General features: G+C 36.2%; 1 protein-coding gene across 1 annotated transcript in view; it reads left to right on the forward strand.

Moving 5' to 3' along the window:
- The window catches only part of COL19A1 (collagen type XIX alpha 1 chain), a 335696-nt gene that overhangs the window by 14211 nt on the left and 300327 nt on the right, over nt 1-21158 (forward strand). Inside the window, exons 2-4 of the mRNA XM_045184877.2 lie at nt 5290-5416; nt 16462-16536; nt 18043-18142. Of these exons, the coding sequence (XP_045040812.2) occupies nt 5290-5416; nt 16462-16536; nt 18043-18142 (302 nt within the window). The remainder of the gene's footprint in view (nt 1-5289; nt 5417-16461; nt 16537-18042; nt 18143-21158) is intronic.

Genomic DNA, 21158 nt, shown 5'->3' on the forward strand with positions numbered 1-21158 from the left:
AAAGCCATAGGAAGAGTGGGGCCCAATGTGTTCCCAGATGAGGAAATAGCATGTACAAAAGTCCTGAGGTTGGAAAGAGCCAGGGAATTTGAGGAATAGGACATTAGTGAAGAGAAATATACTAAATGAGACTGGAGAGGTGGTTAGGGGCCAGATTATTCATGGCTTCTAGGCCATAGAAAGGCTTTTGGATTGCATTTGAAGGAAGTATAATGGGAAACCATTAAAGGGTTTGAAGTAGGAAATGACATGATCTAACTTTGATTTTAAGAAAAGCTCTTTATCCTTGGCCAGTTGTTCAGTTGGTTGGAGCATCATCCCATACACCAAAAGTTTGGGAGAGGGGCTTTGATTCCCAGTCAGGAACATACCTAGGTTGGGTGTTCAATCTCCAGTTGGACACGTATGGGAGGCAATGGATTGATGTTCCTCTCTCTCCCTTTCTTTCTCTAAAATCTATACACTTTTTTTTTTTAAGAAAAGCTCTCTAGAGCTCTATATAGAGTGAATTTGGTCAGGAGCAGATAATGGATGAGGGAAATTAGTTAAGGAAACTGTTGAGAAGTCTAGATAAGGACAATCTGACCTAGGATAGTGGCAGAGGACTGGAGAGCAATGGATGGATTTGAAATGTGTTTGGGGTAATATTGATATGACCTGTTGATAGTTTGGATGTGGGAGATGGTGATACAGAAGACAGAAGAATCAGTGAATGCTTAAGTTTCTGGTTTGAGCATTTTGTTGGGTGCTAATGATTGCGACTGGGAAGGGCATGAGAGGAACAAGTTGTGACTGAGAATCAAGCATTTAATTCGTAGTTATGGATGCCTGTATGATGTCTAAGAAAGGTTATTGGATAGGCAGGTGGATGCAAAGTTTAAAGTTCAGAGAAGAGGACTGGGCTAGAGATGTAAATTTTAGATTCATCATCTGACAGATACTATTTAAAACCCAGAGAATGGTGAGATCACCTAGGGAGACATTATAAAGAGATAGCAGAGGAGGGCCCATGATTCCTGTGGTAAGAAATCAGGTAGGAAAGACAAAAGATCTGAGGAGGGAATCTAGAAGGAAATCCCAGGGAATATGAGGCTGGAGAGGCCAATGAGAATGAGGGTTTTAAGGAGGAGGGAGTGGCCAGCTGTTGGAAGTACTATCCACACTTGAATTAGATGGGGAGAGAAAAGGATTCTTCTTTCAAGAGCTTGCTGATCTTGGCCTGAGACATTTCAGTGGATTCGTGGAATAGCAATTCTTCAGTAACTAGAACATTTAGTCAACTAACCATAACATCTTATTCTTCAGACCTTTTGGATATGTGAGGTTGAAGCTAAGTACAATCATTCATTCTCTCAGTGGCTGAAGGAAATAGTTGGGAGACCTCAAGATTGAATTCTTATACTTACGGCTATATTGCTTTCTGGTTCTTTGTTCCTGAAACAGGGTCAGAGCTTCAATGAACAAATTTTTAGGATGCCTTGGCACTTCCTCATTGTCCAAATATCAATATTAATGTCAGGTTAAGGAGAGAAATGCAACTAAATTTTTACTAATTATTATTTGTAAATATAGGGAGTGAACAATTATAATAGCAGATATTCTTTTTTTGAACACATACTGTGTTCAAAGTCCCCTACTATACTTTTTCCAAATGTTAAATAATTTGTTGCTAGTATTATTCCTCATTTTCATGTGAATAAATGAAGACTGAGTGAAAATACATAGGTATCAGAGCTCAGACATGAAGCCATGGTTTTGACTTATCAACTAATCAACTTATCAACTAATAAAAATCACTTTGGTTAAAAAATGCAAATGGTGAGGGATGTCTCTTAAAGTTAGATCAATATTTGTGAGTTTATTTCTTTGAAATAGAATTAATTGCTTTAGTAGTCACCAACTGACTTGAAGTAATAGCTAGGATAAGTTTGCAAAGTCATATAAGGATTAGAACTACATCTAGATGAGAGATTTCAAAAAGAAATAAGGCATAAAACCAGCTGTTTGATATTTAGAACCACACATGTGGTTTCAATATTAAAATTGCTGCTTCTAGCTGTTCACCCAGAAATATCTAAAATCTTGAATTAATTTTAAAATGCTGATTTTAGGGTGTTTGGCACATGTAGAATACCGAAGATGGTGGCTCTGGTTGTCTTCTGAAGAGTGTCTATTGATGACATTTAGGCACTGGTATGATGGCCTCTTTTCTATTTAACTCCAGAATAAACTTTGAATGGTGGCAAATGTATAATATATTATTTGCATACTTAGCACTCAGAATAGCTATTCTAATAATACTGCATTTGTCAAGTGCACTGAGGGAGCCATGATATTTTTACTTGCAATTCACTTCAATGTTAGTTACTTTACTATAAAAATTAATTTAAGTGATGTTCACATTTTCCATTTAAAGGATTCTCTTTACTAAATATGTTACTGTAGTATCTACAAAGGAGTAGTATGCATTCAGAAAGACAAACAGTTTGAGGAGGTAATACATTAATGTTAAATATGATGTCAGTGGCAGGCTCAGGTATGGTGGGCATTGCACATACACATTTTACTCTTCAAATAGAAGGAAAAATTACTTTTTATATGTGCAGTAATTACTCCACTCGCAGTGACTATTCAGTCCAGTAACAAAATAGTTAAGTTTATAGAAAATGTAATGATATTAATTAAGCCAAAATATGGAAAACTATTATTCAGAAGAGAAAATAGAACAGTAAATAATAAAGTTATATTTTAGCCCTGGCTGGTGTGGCTCAGTGGATTGAGTACCGGCCTGGAACCAAAGGATTGCCAGTTTGATTCCCAGTCAGGGTACATGCCTGAGTTGTGGGCTGGGTCCCCAGTAGGGCGTGTATGAGAGGTAGCCACACATTGATGTTTCTCTCCCTCTCTTTCTCTCTCCCTTCCCTTCTGTCTATAAATAAATAAAATCTAAAAAAGAGTTATATTTTAAAACATAAATAATTGTATATGAAACCTAACAGACAATAAAAGAAAAAATAGTTAATTTAGACGAGATTAAAAAAATTGTGCAGCAAAGGACACAATCAACAGAGTGAAAAGGCAACCCACACATGGAAGAATATATTTGCAAGTCATGTGTTTTATAAGGGGTTAGTAACTAGAATATATAAAGAACTCCTACAACAACAAAAAACAAATTTAAAAAAGGGCAAGATTTAAGTAGACATTTCTCCAAAGAAATATGGTTAATAAACACGTGAAGATGCTCAACATCACTAATCCTTAGGGAAATGAAAGTCAAAACCACAATGAAATAACCATCTCACCCCCATTAGGAGGACTGCTATTTTTTTTAAAAAATGAAAAATAATGATGATGTAGAGAAATTGGAACTGTTTTGCATCATTGCTGGGAATATAAAATGGCTCAGCTTCTATGGAAAACACTATGGTGGTTCCTCAGAAAATTAAAAATAGAATTATAACATGATCTGGCAATTTCATTGCTGGGTATGTACTCAAAAGAATTGAAAGCAGGGACTTGAACAGATGTTTGTATGCTCATGTTAATAGCAGCATTATTTACAATAGCCAAAAGGTGGAAGCAACCCAAGCATCTATCGAAGGGTGAGTGGATAAACAATATATGGTATAAACATACAGTATAATATTATTTAGCCTTAAAAAGGAATAAAATTCTGACACATGCTACAACATAGACAAATCTTGAGCAAAGATGAAATAAAGTCACAAGAGGACAAATACTGTGTGTGTGTGCATGTGTGTGTATAATGTCCAGAAGAGTCCAGCCATTGTTAATATAATGAGAACAGTTTGCGCAACATTGATGTAACCTGGCAGCCAAGGAGAGTGGACTGGGATGCACATGCGTGAACAATGATGACTTCACTGTACTAGTCAGTGGGGGCGGTCGACGCCATTGAGTGAGCATGTGTACGGTGTAGCTGTCACATTCAAAATGACTGAGTGAGTAGAGCATCAAATACGCATCAAATTTTGTGTTGAGCTTGAACATTCCTCTGTGGAAACTATTCAGAGGATTCGGAAGGCAGCAGCTATGGGCCACTGGTTATTGGCAGCTTCATCATGGAATGCACTCACTCATGTGTCATGTCTTATACAGAGTTTTTTGGCAAAACATCAAATCACCCGGGTGACTCAGCCCCTCCTACAGCCCAGATTTGGCACCTTGTGTCTTCTGGCTTTTCCAAAACCTAAAATCATCTTTGGAAGGGAAGAGATTTCAGACTCTGAGATTCAGAAAAACATGATGGGGCAGCACGTGATGATTGGGAGAACTGTGTGAGGTCCCAAGGTGTCCACTTTGGAGGTGACTGAGGCATCATTGTTCTATATACAATGTTTTGTTATATCTTGTATTTTCTTCAATAAATGTCTCTATTTTTCATATTACATGGCTGGATACCTTCTCCTAGTAAAATACATCTAATATAAAATTAACTATTATGTATTTTATTGGCATTAAATACTTTCACATGGTTGTTGTCAGAATCACCACCATCCATAACTCTTCATTTTGCAAAATTGAAACTCTAACTCCCCATTTCTCCCTTGCCCTGCCCCTGGCAACCACAAATCTACTGTCTGTCTCTACGAATTTGACTATTCTGGGAACCTCTTATAAGTGAAATCATATAATATTCATATATATATATATGTATATATATATATACACACACACACAAATTATTGTAATTGGTGTGGCTTTTAAAAATGTTAAAGAAGTGAAAATTTAAGTTATAAGAGACTATATGGACATTGATAATTAGGAACTAATCTGAAAATATATTCAGAGTTCTTTCATCCACATTAAGGTATACATATAATTGGATATAATCAATATCCAATTATAGTCAGCCCTCTGCATGAAGGTTTTGTATCCAGACTCAATCAATTTTTGATTGAAAATATTCAGAAAAAATAATCCCTGAAATTTCCAAAAAGCAAAACTTAAATTTGCCACTTGATGAGCACTGTATTGAAGCCACTCAAACGAAGTGATATGTAGGCATACCCTGCTGTAGCCTACATGCAAACATAGACTGTATAAAAATACTATGCCATTTTATATTAGGGACTTGAGCACCCAAAGATTTTAGTATCTTTGGGGGGTCCTGGAATCAACCCCCGTTGATACCAAGGGGCAATTGTACATAATTCTACATAGTGTAAAAATCTATTATGTTCTCTTTGGTGCGGAGGATTTTCTGGATATATAATGGAGGGAATTCTATAATAAGCTCAATTCAGGTATTTTGTTTTGTTGCAGATCTGCGGTCACTTGCTCACATGGTTTCAAGGCACAATGAGTCACACTGGCTCTTGGAAACGTTGGCTCTGGGTGGCAATGCTCCTGCTTCCTGCTTCCACTTCCGTGACAGTCAGGGACAAGCCAGGTATCCAGGCTACCTCTTTTTCTAGTTACCAAATGTTATTTATAGTCTTTAAATTTTTTTTAAAGTTATGAAAATAAATCTTGTTACAGTTGAAGAGGCCATGGATTAATGTTATTAGGACAAAATAGATAATAATTCATTGTTTCCCCTATTGACTTCCTGTTGAACATTGAGAATTTTTTAAATTACCTCATTTTTATGTGAATATTATATTAGTTTAAATAGCCTTTCCTTTCTCTCATTGGTATTTACAAATATAAATACATCTGTGTTCATCTCCATGTGTGTATATTTTTCCTTTTCCCCTTTAAGTTGTAAGTTATTCAAATTATAAGTACAGAAACCCATCACCAATTAGGATTAACTGGAGACATATCTAATCTTAATTAGGAAAAAGTGAAAAACAGAATAGAAGATATAAAAGGAAATATCATTTAATTATACATCAGCTTTGTGATGCCTCAGATGAGGGGAGCAAAATATTTGAACTAAATAGATAATATTTATTTGCAGTTGCTAGATTATCAACCTCATAAATATTTCCAAAGGGCTTGAGGGCAATTTGAAATATTTCCTTCCACCTCTGCCTTTTATATGTGATTAGGTGGCTAATTTGGGAGACTTTTCTTGAACACTGAGGGTATGTAAGTTATTGATCTGATCTAGATGTACCTCATAATTAAAAGTTGAGCTGTGTGCATTGAAGAAGCCATTTGATAATCAAAAAAGAAACTTCAACTCTCCTGTGCAAACAGTCCCATATAATGTATTCTGATGATGATCACATGTGGTGATGTATTCTGAGCCTGAGTCTCATTGTGTTTGTTCTTTTAAATATATGGCTTAATAATTTTTGCTAAACAGGTATAAATATACTCTAGTAGAGACTTTTGAGTTTGAAGCAAATGTAAAATAAAAATAATCTCTTATAAAGCTGTAACAAATTTTAGTCTCTGGGAATGTCATGTAAGTCTTTATGATTTTTTTTTTTTTACTAATTTGGCAGGAGGTACATTTTCTAAAATAATTCACATGAAAGTTTGTGTATTCTACCACTGTACAAATGACAGCCTGTGACTGTCCTATTTTTTGGGGGGGAAACTTTCTTCAGTAAGAAAAAATCAGTAGTGACTCATGGGAAAAAGTACATTGAGTAGGAGAGTTTATTCTGATAATGGTGCTACTCTTCTGTATTTCTTTATGTCTCTTCCTTTTAAAAGATTTAGTAGGTAATGCAAACTGCAACTTAATCAGAGGGCATAGGACTTTTTTGGTTAGAAAGGAAAATGAATATTTAATTAAGAAGGACACAGTTTTTAGGCACGTGCTGTGCATAATAAATGTTTTTAGTGATAGCAAAGACTTGAGGTATCTACATAAATGGTTCTCCAATTTTAGAGCGAGCAGGTATCATTGAGGGCATGGATTTGCAAGCCCCACTCTCAGAGACTCCCATTGCGCAGGAAGCCTGGAGTGGGATTCAGTCATTACACCTTTGACGAGCTCCCCAGGAAAATCTAGTGCAGCGTGTCTGAGGAAACGCTTAGAAACCCTCCCCTTCGGCATAATTGACCTTTTTTCCTCATGTGGTTTTTCTGCATCTTATCCTACCAGGTCCTTTTTATTTTGTTATTTTTGCCTTTAGTAACTTTTTGTTTATTGTGGTGAGAACACTTCACATGTGATCTACCCTCTAAACAGATTTCTAAGTGTATAGTACAGGACTATTGACTCTCGGCACAGTGTAGTTCTGCAGATCGGTGGAATTTAATCATCTTGCATAACTGAAACTTCCCCAGCTTGGGATTCCCCTGAATGTTTTGCTTTTGCAGCTTTGGTATCTCGGTTCTTCAATCAGGTTATACTGAGTGTAGAACTACCAAAATGTATATATGCCGGTCCATTAGCTTACCAAGTTAATCTCTGAATAATTTTCACAAGGGTATGAATTCAAAATTAATCTGAACCCTAACAAGATTCACGTAACATCAAGTGCTAAAGGAAATTGGAAACAAAATGAAGAGTTGTTTTTTATCATGCCATTTGGTAGGAGGTGCTTATGAAGTAAGGCATACTCAACATGCCATGGAAATTGCTTAACTTCAGGTATCGTTTGCAGCAGTTAAAATGTCAGCACAGCACTGTCGTAAGATGACCCGCCGGGCACGGAGCGACGAGGCCACTCTTCTAGTGTCTTGTGTAGCTGATTCACAGCGCAGGTGCCCGTTTTAGTTTCCTCATGTGCAGACCTGTGCGTGTGGTCACTAACCATTTACCGGAGGGAAGTGATTACATCTAAAAATAAAATATCACCAATCTGAGGGAGAGGCTAGGGTTTCAACTCTGGAGTCTGTGAAGTTGTCAACAGGCTACTGTTAAACCTAAATATATGAAGGATAAATTGAGTCATTTAACTGCTTTGCTTTATGGTATATTTAACAATTACCATGCTTGGAATATTGTCCCAGTTGAGACAGAATCCAAGAGTAATATGGAGAGATTCAATAACAACTTGAATTTTAATATCATGAGGCTATTAAGAATTTATTTAATATTTTTCATCAATTGTACTATTATGTGGGGGTTATAAGATAAGGTATATTTGCATATTTTCATGCTGCAGATGAAGTTCTGTTTGAATGTGGAAGTTTCAACTTAGCTGTCAGAAGAGGGTGGGGAAGAGAATTGTATTAACAATTACACAGCATGTAGACCATCTCAAAACTTACTTTACTCAGTTACTTAAAAACTTTCTTCTATGATAGAAATTTATGTATCAAATAATTAAAAGTTCCTCTTTTTCTCTTTCTTTTAAGACAAAGTATAGAATTATCATCAAAAGTAATAAAAACAGAAAACCATAATAAGGAAAAGCAGCCAAAAAACACGATTAATAAGAAGAGCTGTGAAGTCCTGGCCAGTGTGGCTCCGTGGGTTTGAGCACTGCCCTGTAACCAAAGGGCTGTGGGGTCGGTCCCGGTCCAGACACGTATGATCCCAGGTCTGGGCTCATGCCGCAGGCAACTGACCAATGTTTCTTTCTCACTCTTCCTCTCACTCTAAAATGCAATGAGAAATGTCCTCAGGTGAGGATAAATAAATAATTACACTTAAAAGACATATGGTAGAATCCATTTAAATCATAATTTTTCTTTTACTTTTGGTAAAACTTCAAGTGTCTAGATTGAATTGATTATAAACTTAGGCCCCACACATAAACACTTTTAAACTAATTTTATGTTATTTACAAGAAAAACCATTATTCTGAAATTTGGCTTTTACTAATTGACAAACATTGCATTCTGACATTCAGAGTAGAGAGTATGCTGTCATAGAGAGAATATTGTTTTGTATTTTCAAGAATTCCTCGTGTTCGGTGTGGTACCCTGAAAGCATGGTACTACTGACCAATGTACTCTTTGACTTCTAAGTGGCGGAAAGCTTCAAATTGTTTAATAAAGGTATTGTTGCTATTCCATTGGAGGAATAGCTTTAGATAGAATATAAATAGTGAAGGTTCTGTGATCTTTTGTGATCTGTTAAAATATATTGTCCCCCTGCCCCTCTTTTTTTCTTGTTTGGTCACTTTTCCGTATTATTTTTCTTATATTCTGGTCCAGTGTACCTATTTTTGTTAACCAATGATTTTCTTCCAACCTAGGATTCTCTGCAGTCCTTTATCAGACTTGCTGTCAAAGTATGAAGTGAACAGCGGGGCCTGAGGGCAACTAGCAAAAATAAAATTAAAAGGCCTGCTTCCTCCTCTGCCCAATAGGAATTCGGTTTTAGCCTTTTTTATTTTAAATGCACACCCCCAAAGAGCTCTTATTTTGATCCAGTTATGAAAGAAAAACAAGCCACATCTGTGTCTGTGGCAAATTGCTGCTCTTCATCTTCCCATCCCGGGGCAAACAAATGCTGTGTCAGGAGCTTTGCCTCTAAAGGTAAACAATTTTCCTCAATACTCTTAATATTTCCTTAATAATGCTAGGAAAAAACACTGATAAATAGAGGAGCATCTATAAACCTAGACAGATTTTAGTTTAACTGGTAATAATAATTCCATAGTATATTATTTATATCCCCGAGGATATGAAGAAATGGGGAAAACAGAACAGGAAAAATGGACAAGAGAAGAGAAATGTTACAGTTTCTCGGGAGGTAGCACTTCCTTCTTCTCCTCTTAGGTCCCTGTGGCTTTAAATGTGATTTATATGTTAATCACTCCCAAATTTTCTTCACAGCCCAGACCTCTCTTCTGATTCTATACACATACCTCTAACTGCCTGTTCAATAACTTCATTTGAATTTTTTAATGGCACTTCAAACCTAACATTTCTAACTCCTCCTCTGTCTCACCACAGATTAATTTACTCCTAGCCAAATCTTCTGTTCTTCTTCCAGTGGGACTCGGTTCAGTAAACGAAACTTTCACCTAGCTAAGCAAGCCAATTCTCCCTCCTCCCTACAGTCAATCCATTATCACGTCCTATTGATTCTTGGGTCTCCATTCCTTCCCATTCCGATCTTCACTGTCACCTTCTTGACACCTGCTCCCATCATGTCCGGCCTCACAGAGTCTGAGCAAGTAGGGTTGCAATAGAAAATACAGGGCACACGGTTAAATCTGAAGGTCAGGTAAATAATGATTTTTTTTTCAGCATAAGTATGTTCCAAGTATTGTGTAGGATATACTCACACTAAAAATATTTGTGTTATTTATTTGATCTTCAGATTTAATTAGTGCCCTGTATTTGTACTTGCCATATCTAGCAATCCTACGCGAGGTGAGGGGAGGAGGTTGTTTTACCATATAGAGTGGTCAGGGAAAGCTAGCTGCCCTCACGCGGGGACGTCGAAGCAGGGACATGAAGGCAGTGAGAGAGTGAGGCACGTGAACGTCTGGGAAGCCGCATGTCCCAGGGCCCTGAGGCAGGAGCATGCTCAGCTCGTGGGAGAAATAACAAGAAAGGCCCGGAGAGTAGAATCAGGTAAATGAGGAGGAGGAGCTGAGGGGGTCTGTGCTTTTTTTGTTGTCAAATCGGATTTGCAGGCCTGCAAGGTCAAAGGCTACATACACCTTGGACTCTGGAAAATGTATCAAAGCAAGAAATACTGCCCTGTGAGACCTCCTGAGAGATGGTCACACTTGCCTTCCAGGGCCGTTACCAGATGTGTGAATGGGTAGGTTTCTGAATTAATATCTTTCAGTAACGAATCTTCCCTAAAGACCTTTCAACAAGCCTTCCTTCCCAGTTAATTGAATGCTGCTACTCTATATTATGCATAATACATAAATACTTAAGTACAAATGTGTAGAAAAATGTACACTTTAGCCAAATTAAAAGATAAATTATATCTCCTCTAGACAAATTATATATTTTATTGCCCTGTAGTCAGCAAAGTGGTATATGAATAGCTTAAGTAATACTGAGAACCCTTAACAAACTATAAAGAATTCAGTAGAACATGTTTACATCTATTTTTAATGATGCCTCTAATTTACTTTTCCTCTTTATAATGATCCCCCCACACCCCTGGCTTTTCCTAAGGCCAGAGTCCTCTGTGTCCTTAGGGAATAACTGGTCAATTTTCAGTATCAGCAACACTCACAGATCTTTTATGTATCAAATCAATTGGAAAAAAAATGAAAAATTAAAGAATGGACTTTAACTGGTCTGGGCTTTTTAGCTTTCTGATAGGCAAAAAAAAAGGGAATTCAACATGCCTTCAGTAAATACTCTATTAAACTGAAAACCTATTTGAGTGGGTATAAAAAATACCAGAACAATGATAAAAAATATGTTGCAAAGATATGTGATCTAATCTCAGTTTATAATGCTTAGCAATATAATAGAAGGCCAGCCAGTAGGTGAGAACATAGTAGAAGGATTTAGAGGCTAAGGGGAAAGGGATTTTTTTTTGAAGAGCACATTTCAAACTGAGATTGGGGGAAAGAAACATTTCTTCTAAAGAATGAAGAGAGTTTTTTATAGGTACTCTATCATTCTGTTTAGAATTTGGCTTTGATGTGCACTGTTCCACACGGAGAAAAAAAGTGGGCCTATAGGAAACTTCAGTTTTCTTTTTCTTTTTTTATTAATTACATTTTTTATTGTTGTTCAAGTACAGTTGTGTCCACTTTCCCCCCACTGACATCCCCCACCCCAGCCATCCCTACTTCCCACCCTTGATCCTACCCCCCTTTGGTTTTGTCCATGTGTCCTCTATACATGTTCCTGAACTTGGCCTCTGAGTGGCTAGCTTTGTGATGTGGGGGAGAGTCACATAATGTCTCTTTAATGATTTGTTCTTAGGTCCTCAGTATTCTGATTTTTGGAGGGAGAAAAGGGTAAAAATCTTTTTAAAAGTGTATATATATTTGTGGGTAATCTAAATACAATCTAGATGATCTACTCAAATCTGATTTAGCTACCTTCCTTTGTGTTTCCTTTGCTCCCTTTCATATCCTTCCACCCCACAAACTTCCCAGGACCTTCAAGCACCGGGAGGAAAAAAGTGGACCTGGCAACCACCACCACCATTTTAGCATGAATTTATTAAAAACATTTCCATGTTCTTTCAAAAGATCTGTTGAATAAGGGTCTCTAAGTAATACATCTTTTTTTGTGGTGAAATTTTAGAAATTACTTTTGAGAAAGTCCAGAGAGCCTTTGAAAAGGCACAACGGCATTGATTCCCCTGTCTGCCTGACAGGGGTGTGGACAATGGTCTCATCGGTGGTTCTTCAAGGCACATGCACACTTACTGAAAAAGTGTGCTTTATTTCATATTAAAATGCGTGTGCCAATATCAACACTTTCAACTTGTGATAGCCACTTGCCACTTTTATGAAACGGATCCCTAAAACTCATGCATTCCGATTATTATGCCTTTAATCTCATCACCACATATTTAACATTTAGTTTTCATTTATTTTGTGTAGCATTTTACAATAAACAACATTCTAAAGATATAAAGCTGTGTTTGATTTTCATAAATGAATGATTTCAGTGGAGAAATACTCTCATAAGTATTGATGGAAATGTTGAATTCAATTCATTTCAAAGTGACAGCTTTATTACCTTGACATCATATATTCATTAAGTCTCTAGAAGAATTTAAATAAGACATACACTCTTTGCAACTTGGCAGTAGGCCAGTTCACCTTCCCTTCACTATGAAAAGGTCATAGCAGGAAGTCCATTTTCACTGTCTTGAGATTTGTTTCACCAATCATCTATTGGGGCTTCCCTTGTTGTGAAGAAGTTAAAGTTAATCTTATTTTTTAGTCACATATTCATTATGAAAATGTGTTCTGAATTTTGGTTTTTGTTTTGTTTTGCAAGAATCCCCTTTAGTTTAAAGTATTTTTCTCCCAGGCATGCTGTTTTCCTCATTTTGTTGAGGTATTACATACACTAAGATAAACAAGTCTCTCATGGAGAATGCAATGAATTTTTATACATGTACTTATACATCCGTGTAACTGCCACTCCGGTAAAAATATAGAACATTTACAGAACCCCAAGTTTGGCCCCCACTTGATGGCCCACTAAGGTACCAGTACACTGACATTGATTAGTTGTATAATCTCTTGAACTTCATAAAAAGAGAATTTTGTAGTAGGTGGTCTTTTTTGGAATGGCATTTCTTCTCCTTAATGTTATATCTTTGAGAATCATTCAGGTTGTTACGTGTATCAGTAGTTCATTCTTATTTTATTGCTATGCAGTTTTTCATTGTATCTATTCAAATTTATTTTTTCTCTAGTCAGTGAACACTTGGGTTGTTCCCAGTTGTAGGCTATTATGAGTAATGCTGCAATGAATATTCTCTTTTAAAAGGTCCATTTACGCTCATTTTTTTACTTATTTCTCTTGGGTCATTGAGTTTCTAGATCATAGGGTTCAGGTATATTTAGCTTTAATAAGTGCTGCCAAACAGTTTTCTAAAGTGGTTGTACTATTTCCACTCCCACAAGCGACGTCGGGGAGTTCTCTCTGCGCTGCCCCCTCCTCAACGCCTAGTGCTGTCAGGTCTTTAATTTTTAGTTACTTAGTTGTATCTCATCGTGGTTTTACTTTGCATTTCCCTGACTACTAATGATGTTGAGCTCCCTTTAAAATTCTTGTTGACAATGTGGATATTCTGTTTTGTGAAGTGCTTAAGTGTGTTCTTTTTTGTTGTTGTAGTACATTTTCAAAATAGGGTTTCAGTCTTTTTCTTACTGATTGATGAGGATTCTTTGTATATTCTGGAGATACTTTATTGAATGTCTGTTGCAAGAGTGTGATTCCTAGTTGTGGCTTGCCATTTTGCTCTTTTAATATTGTCTTTTGATTAATAAAGATTTTAATTTTAATGAAGTCCAATTTATCAATCTTTTATAGTTAGTGCTTTCTGTGTCCCTTTTAAGAAATCTCTGCTACCCCAAGTTCATGAAGATTTTGTGTTTTCCTTAGTCCTTTATTGTTTCAAATTTAGGTCTAAGATCATCTCTAATTAATTTCTGTGCATGGTGTGAGGTAAAGGTCAGGTGTGAGGTAAGGGTCAATGTTCAGTGTTTTTCTTTTGTTTAAGATTTTATTTATTTTTAGAGAGAGGGGAAGGGAAGGAGAAAGAGAGGGAGAGAAACATCAATGTGTGGTTGCCTCTCATGTGCTCCATTCTGGGGACTGGGCCTGCAACCCAGGCATGTTCTCTGACTGGGAATCGAATGAGCGACCCTTTGGTTTGTAGTCTGACAGTTAATCCACTGAACCACACCAGCCAGAGCAATTCAATGTTTTTCCATGTGGAGATCCAGTTGAGCCAGAACCATTTATTGAAAAGATGATCCTTTTCCCATTGTATATTACTGGACTTTTTATGGCAAATAAATGTTGCATGGGTCTGTTTTTAGACTCTTTGTTTCATTGATCTATTTACCTATATGGGCACCAACAAACACAATGTTATAAAAATTCCTGATATCTGACTGTGTAAGCTTTCTAGCTTGTTTTTATTGGATTTTGCCTTAGCTATTTTAATTTTTTAGTAGTTCCGTATAAATTTGAGAATCAGCTTGTCAGTTCACACACATGCACACACACCCACACCCTGTTGGGATTTTATTTGGTATTGCATTGAATATGGAAATAAGTTGACAACTGACATCTTAACAATACTGAATCTTCCGATCTAAATACTTGGTTAATCTCTTCAATTGTTTAGGAATTTAATGTCTCTCAGCAACATTCTCTAGTTTTTGGTGTAGAGATCTTGATGAGATACTTGATTTTTATAAAAACGACTATAAATTCAGATTTAAAAATTGGTAATGTTTACAAAATGTCCAATTATACTATTATATAGGACCTGCAGTTATATTTCGATCTCCGAAGTAGGAATTTCCAAAGTAGTTAAGTGATCTCCAAAATTATTCTGTGCTATAATTTCATTTATGTGTATTGAAGCTTCTGAGTAAGTGGTAGCACTATTTAGAATCTAATTTATTCTTCTGACTAAATACATTAAGATGATGCCCTGTCAGTGCCCCTGAGCTCAGTGATGTTTTGTTAAAGAAAGGGCTCAGGAGCTCCACAGTTGAGCTGGTGAGTCAGGAGTTTCCACATTCCACAGAGCAGGAGATCAAGTTAGTCTTAAGTGGTTTTATCTCTCTTCTGTATTGAAAACTTCTAGGTCATTAAACCCAAACATGAATTTTAGCTGTGAAGAATTAAGGTTAGGATTGCATGATGCCAAAATACTTATTAAATTTAGTTAAGAAGATTGTACAGTTACCTTGGCATATTCTAAAAATTGGCTGCAATTTTGTCTGAATTATGAATTGACTATCACCTTCCCAGAGTTTAGCCTGATTTAGATTTAAATTTAACCAGATGATAAAAAAAAAATAGTGTGTACATGTACATTACTGTATGAGTGTGTTGTGGTAATATTGAATATGCAAATTTGCTTTGAATGGAGACAAACTATATCTTTTATTTCTTTGAATATAATTAACTGCATTTAATGTCTCAGGAACATTTTAGATTTAGATTTAACAAAATTACAGATTTCAATTTTAATGAATTCCAATTTATCAATCTTTAATTAGTGCTTCCTATGTCCCTTTTAGGAAATCTTTGTGTTAGTTCTTAATTAGAATATTTTCTTAATGATTTTCTCACATATTTCCATTATAGGCCACTTTTATATATAAGAGGAGTTCGCTTTTTAATTTTAATAACGTGTATCTACATTGCTGTCTTAGTTCAGGAATACCTTGGTGTTGGGTGATGGCTTCACCATCATTTATTTCACACAGTTAGGAGGTTGGCAAGTTCAAGATCAGGGTGCGAGTGTGGCAAAGTTCTGGTGAGGGCACTCTTTCTAGTTTCTCCACATGGCAGAGAGAGAGAAAGAGTGCCTGTCTGTCCATCCCCTTATAAATAAGGACACCAGTCCCATTATGGGGGCCTCACCCCTGTGACCTCATCCAAAACTAATTACCTCCTAAGGTCCCACCTCCAAATACCATCACATTATGTATTAAAACCTCAACATATGAATTTTGGGGGGAATTTAATCAGTTCATATCAGTCACCTTCTATTTTAAAGTTTAACATCACCTGATACCAAAATCTGTATTAAAGTTATGTTGAAATATAATAGTAGTTCACTTATTTTAATATTGGAATATGCTTTGAATGTGAGAATTTAATGATGCTAAAGCTAGCTAATTTTCTAATGTCAAGTATATTGCAACAATTGGGATGTTATAACAGTAATAGTAAGTAGCAATAATAGCTACCACTACCAAACATTTGTTGCATACCAGGCACTGTTCTGAGCACTTCACGTGCATAAATAACTATATGTAATCTTCACAAACACACTGTTAGGGAGGTAATTTTCTCATCCTCATTTTACAGAAATTTAATAAAATTATTTAAGTTATTTCTATTTTTAAGTTTCTAATATATTGTTTGCTTCAAATTTATTTGAAAAAATTGATAGGAAATGCAATGAAATCCTCAATACTTTTCCTTTGTAAATAGAAAAACAATGTGCTATCCTGAGGAGAGAGGGACGTCAGTTCATACAAGACGATAGAGATGAACTGGAAGTGTCAGGTAAGCATTATAATCCTTTACAAAGGAGCACTATGTGCAAAATTACCGCCAAACGTAATACATTATGGGTAATTCCTTGACATTGTAATTTAAGATGACGACATCAATATAAAAGATTAAAAGGAAAGAATATGGATGGTGTGGAAAATATGCTGAAAACAGAGTTGTATATTGTTTGAAGACCAACAACTCAATCTCTTGTAGAAAGAAAGACTATTTAAAATTATAGAAGTTTTATACATTGTAGAAATTTTGTGAAAAGAAAATTTATGAGAAAGATCTCACTGCATTTCTCCACATCACTATATATTTTTCTAAAGCATGATTTTTTAAAGGCTGCTTAGATTTCAGTTGAATGGCAGTGATATTTTTTACTTAATAAAATTTTTGTCTTTAGCCATCAGAGCTGCTACAAGGCACTGCTCTGATTATTTACTTAGGATAATTCCCTAGGGCAAAGAAAATTCATATTTATGTCTTTTGAGACATATGGTATCCTTCTGCATCCTAAGAGGAGACAAATGAAATCGAGAAACTTTGCTGATCCCCAAAGTAGAACTTTAGTTGAAATAAATCAGTGCATAGATATGGACAACAAAAATTCTTTTTATTTTTCTGAGTGAACGAATTTTACTGGCATGTTCATTGTTGTAAACAGCATCTGGCATAAAAGAGTTTTATCAAAACCTTTCTATTGATTTTTATAAATTGGATGGCATTTTCAAAATTTCTGTATAATTGTGTTCACTGAATAATTGTATTTAGCAAAGCAAAAACTTGCTGACTCTAGTAGACTTTGCAATGAAATCACGTTGACTGGATCCGCCTGTGCTATGACCTGACTTACTATGAAGTTTATTCAACACGGTGGTAAGAAGTTTCCCGAAAGTTAAACTACATGGAAATACAAATCAACTCCAAAAATTAAAGTGGGACTTACAAGTCTATAAGACTCAAACTTGAAGTATATTTTCAAAAGCAATGTACAAGAATAAATACAACTGAAGCCACTGAACAGAAAATCCTCATGACAAGGGTGAATCCAATCGTACGGAGCCCAGCACTGAGGAGTACAGTTACACAGACTGCTATACTTCTCAGTGTACACAAATGCACATCATGAATGATATGTGAAAAGAACAACACGGGAAACAGGTGAACTGCAATTAGGATAGCTCAATTGGATCGATTTTATTTACATGCTGAAGGAAGGAGTGACACATATTCTCTGCATCCATAACTTGAGTACAATTATAATTACAATATTCAGCATCTTGAGCTGCCATCAGTTGGGAGTGGTCTAAGGGAAACATTTTGATGTTCCAAAATAATGTTCTTTATACTTCGCAAAGAATGAAACAAAAAAAAAAATCACAACTTCACAATTCTTTACTGGGGTACTGCTAAGAATGTCTTTCTCTTGAAAAAATCTTATTTAAAATTTAATATCTTTGTGAGTTTACTAAATTTAATACAATTGGTGGATGAAATTGTCACATTTTACAGGGTTTGACCTAGGAGAGAGCTTTTCTTTGCGACGTGCGTTTTGTGAAGGGGATAGAACCTGTTTCAGACTGGGAAGTGCACTTCTTATTAGAGATGCTGTGTAAGTAAAATAAGTTTTCTTTTTATCGTAACAGTACCACATAAGCTATTTTCTAAGGAGATTCCAAATAATTTGTTAAAAAATAAAACATCTCAGTACTGTCATACTCACTTGAATGCTGTGGTAAATGTGGTAAATAAAAAATATAAATGTGTTGTTTTTAATAACCTTTGCAATCTGGTCTCGTTCTATGGTATAAACAACATTTACATGTACAGACAGAGGCATAATCTTTAGAGAATTGTAATTTTATTTTCTGAAGGAATATTTTTATTTAAAGTAGAGATGACCAAAATTAGATTTTTAAATGTAAACTTTAAAGCATAGGTACCATATAGACTTAGAGACAAAAAGCTTATACTTGTTATACTGATTTCTACATGCTTTATGCATGCAGATAAGCTTCATGATAAATTAAAATAAAAGAATGTAGCCCTTAGGCATTCATTCCATATATTGTATAGAGTAAATAGTAAAGAAAAACTTTTTTAGTTTTATTTTGATCTTGATATTCATTTCATTTCAAAATGGTTTCACCAAAGATTTCCTTTGTCATCTTTATTATTCTTTTTCTGTTGATAATTAAAAAAAATTATTTGCCATTGAAATACTGACAATTGGTCCCAGCTATTCAAGGTGATAATTCCTCATGTGGCTGGCTACATGTAACTGAGGATGGATAAATAGTAACTCAGAAAGCTTGAGTCATCAGGCAGGCAAATATAGCAAATATGGTCATGATATTTACAGTCTTTCAGTCCAAGATGAACATTTTAGTGTATGAATACACTGCAATGAAAAACCCATCAAAATTCCGTTTGCTTTAAGATGCAGCACAGCTGTTTTTGTGTGAAAGCATATACGAACATTTTCACTTCCTATTGGGTAGCTTAATATTTAAGTCACCAGACGGGGTTGCTGAGAATCTGAGCGTTTAAATTCTCAAAGGGAAATAGCATTAATCATCTCATTGCCTATCCTCACATGCTCCACATAGACCTTATTTCTAACTTACTTTTTCCCTGAGAAAGTTTCTTTTAGGCCTTCTCTTTTGTAATACTTTAGATACTTCTAGTTTAATGGTACGGTTCCTTAAAAGTGAACTGCTTATTAATTGGTAAACAAGAAGAGTGTAAAGGAAGAGAGTAATTTGATATTGGGGAATATAATGGGTGACTGTCACATGGGGCACTTCAGCAGATGTAACCACAGACCTGTGTGTTGCGGGGGGCTTTTGAGTGGCTTCACATGCAGGCATTAAACCCTCAGGACAAGGCAGTTTCATGACTGGGTGTTCATACGCAGTAAAGTCAATATGTATCTCATGTACGTTTCAGATAGATAGATAGATAGATAGAGTCTGTCCCGAAGGTATCCAGCCATGTAATATGAAAAACAGAGCCATTTGTTGAAGAAGATACAAGAAACATTGTACGTAGGACAATGATGCCTTAGTCCCCTTCAAAGTAGACCTTGGGACCTCACATAGCTGTCCAGTCACCATCAGCTGCCCCATTGTATTTTCCTGAATCTTGTCGATGGTCTGAGATCTCTTCCCTTTCAAAGGTGATTTTAGTTTTGGGAGAAGCCAGAAATCACAGGATGCCAAATCTGGGCTGTAGAGGGGATGAGTCACCTGGGTGATTTGATGTTTTGCCAAAAAACTCTGCATGAGACGTGATGTATGAGCAAACACGTTATGATGAAGCTGCCAGTCACCAGTTGCCCATAGCTGTGGCCTTCTGAATCATCTGAATAGTTTCTGCGGAGGAATGTATAAGCTCAGGGCAAAATTTGATGCAAATTCATTGCTCTACTCACTCAGTCATTTTGAATGCAACAACAACACAGTACACATGCTCACTCAACGGTGTCTACCGCCCCCACTGACTAGCACAGTGAAGTCACCATTGTTCACACAGGTGCATTCCAGTCCACTCCCCTTGGCTGCCAGGTTACATTGATGTTGCACAAGCCGTTTTCGTTATATTAACAATGGCTGGACTTTTTGTGGACAGACCTTGTATATTAGTTTAGATGTTTCTTAATTACTAGTAGATAAACTTAGTTAATTAATTTAAGAAAGTCAAATTCTCCTCCAAAAATTGAGGTTTTCTTTCCCATTGCCTTCTTGATGATTTAAACCCTGTAATTCTGGTTTGAGGATTAAAGGATTAAAGGATTATAGTGAAGATCTTTTAAAATTCATCAGGCCTGTGCATAGGAAGACTTAGCTAATTTTAGGCATTATATTGGAAAACTTGGTGCCACATTTAGGCAATGCTATTCTCCTTTGAATAGGTATGATAATAAATATTAGGTGTAACATGAAATTTATTTCCTGACTCCTGGCTCTCTCTGGAGAGAGAGAACTCTCTCTGCACTCCTGACTCTGCACATCAGAACCCTGGTGCTCCCACTGCAGCACACTGGAGGGTGTCTGGTTAAGTTGACTAAGAAGTGTCAAGTAGCTTGGCACATTTCCACTTAATTTCACTCATTGAGTCAAGTATGCTAGGATGCTTCTCTTACGTGATGCAATTTTGATTTCTCTTTTCTTTTTTAAATTTTATTTATTTTCAGAGAGAGGGGAAAGGAGGGAGAAAGAGAGGGAGAGAAACATCGTTACCTCTCATAGGCGCCAACTGGGAACCTGGCCCACAACCCAAGCATGTGCCCTGACAGGGAATCAAACTGGTAACCTTTTAGTTAGCAGGCCAGTGCTCACTCCACTGAGCCATACCAGCCAGGACACCATTTTAATTTTTCAATGAGACTGGAGTAAAGTTGCAGCTATTTGTAAATAAGCTGCTTTGCAGAATTAGCATGGGAAAAGGCAGATGCTATCTTGTATGAAAAATGGGGATTCTTTCTGTGCCTGAGCTTGTTTTTATTGTTCTAATATCTTCCAGGTAAGATTTGTGAATAGAGAGATCCAACGCGTGTGTTGGTCAGATGCCACCTATTGGGTGCACTTAGTACCTTAGGCTTGGCTTAATGTGGGGATCCCAAAGGC

This window comes from Desmodus rotundus, chromosome 11 (genome assembly GCF_022682495.2).
Source record: "Desmodus rotundus isolate HL8 chromosome 11, HLdesRot8A.1, whole genome shotgun sequence".
In the NCBI taxonomy this organism is placed as follows: Eukaryota; Metazoa; Chordata; class Mammalia; order Chiroptera; family Phyllostomidae; genus Desmodus; species Desmodus rotundus.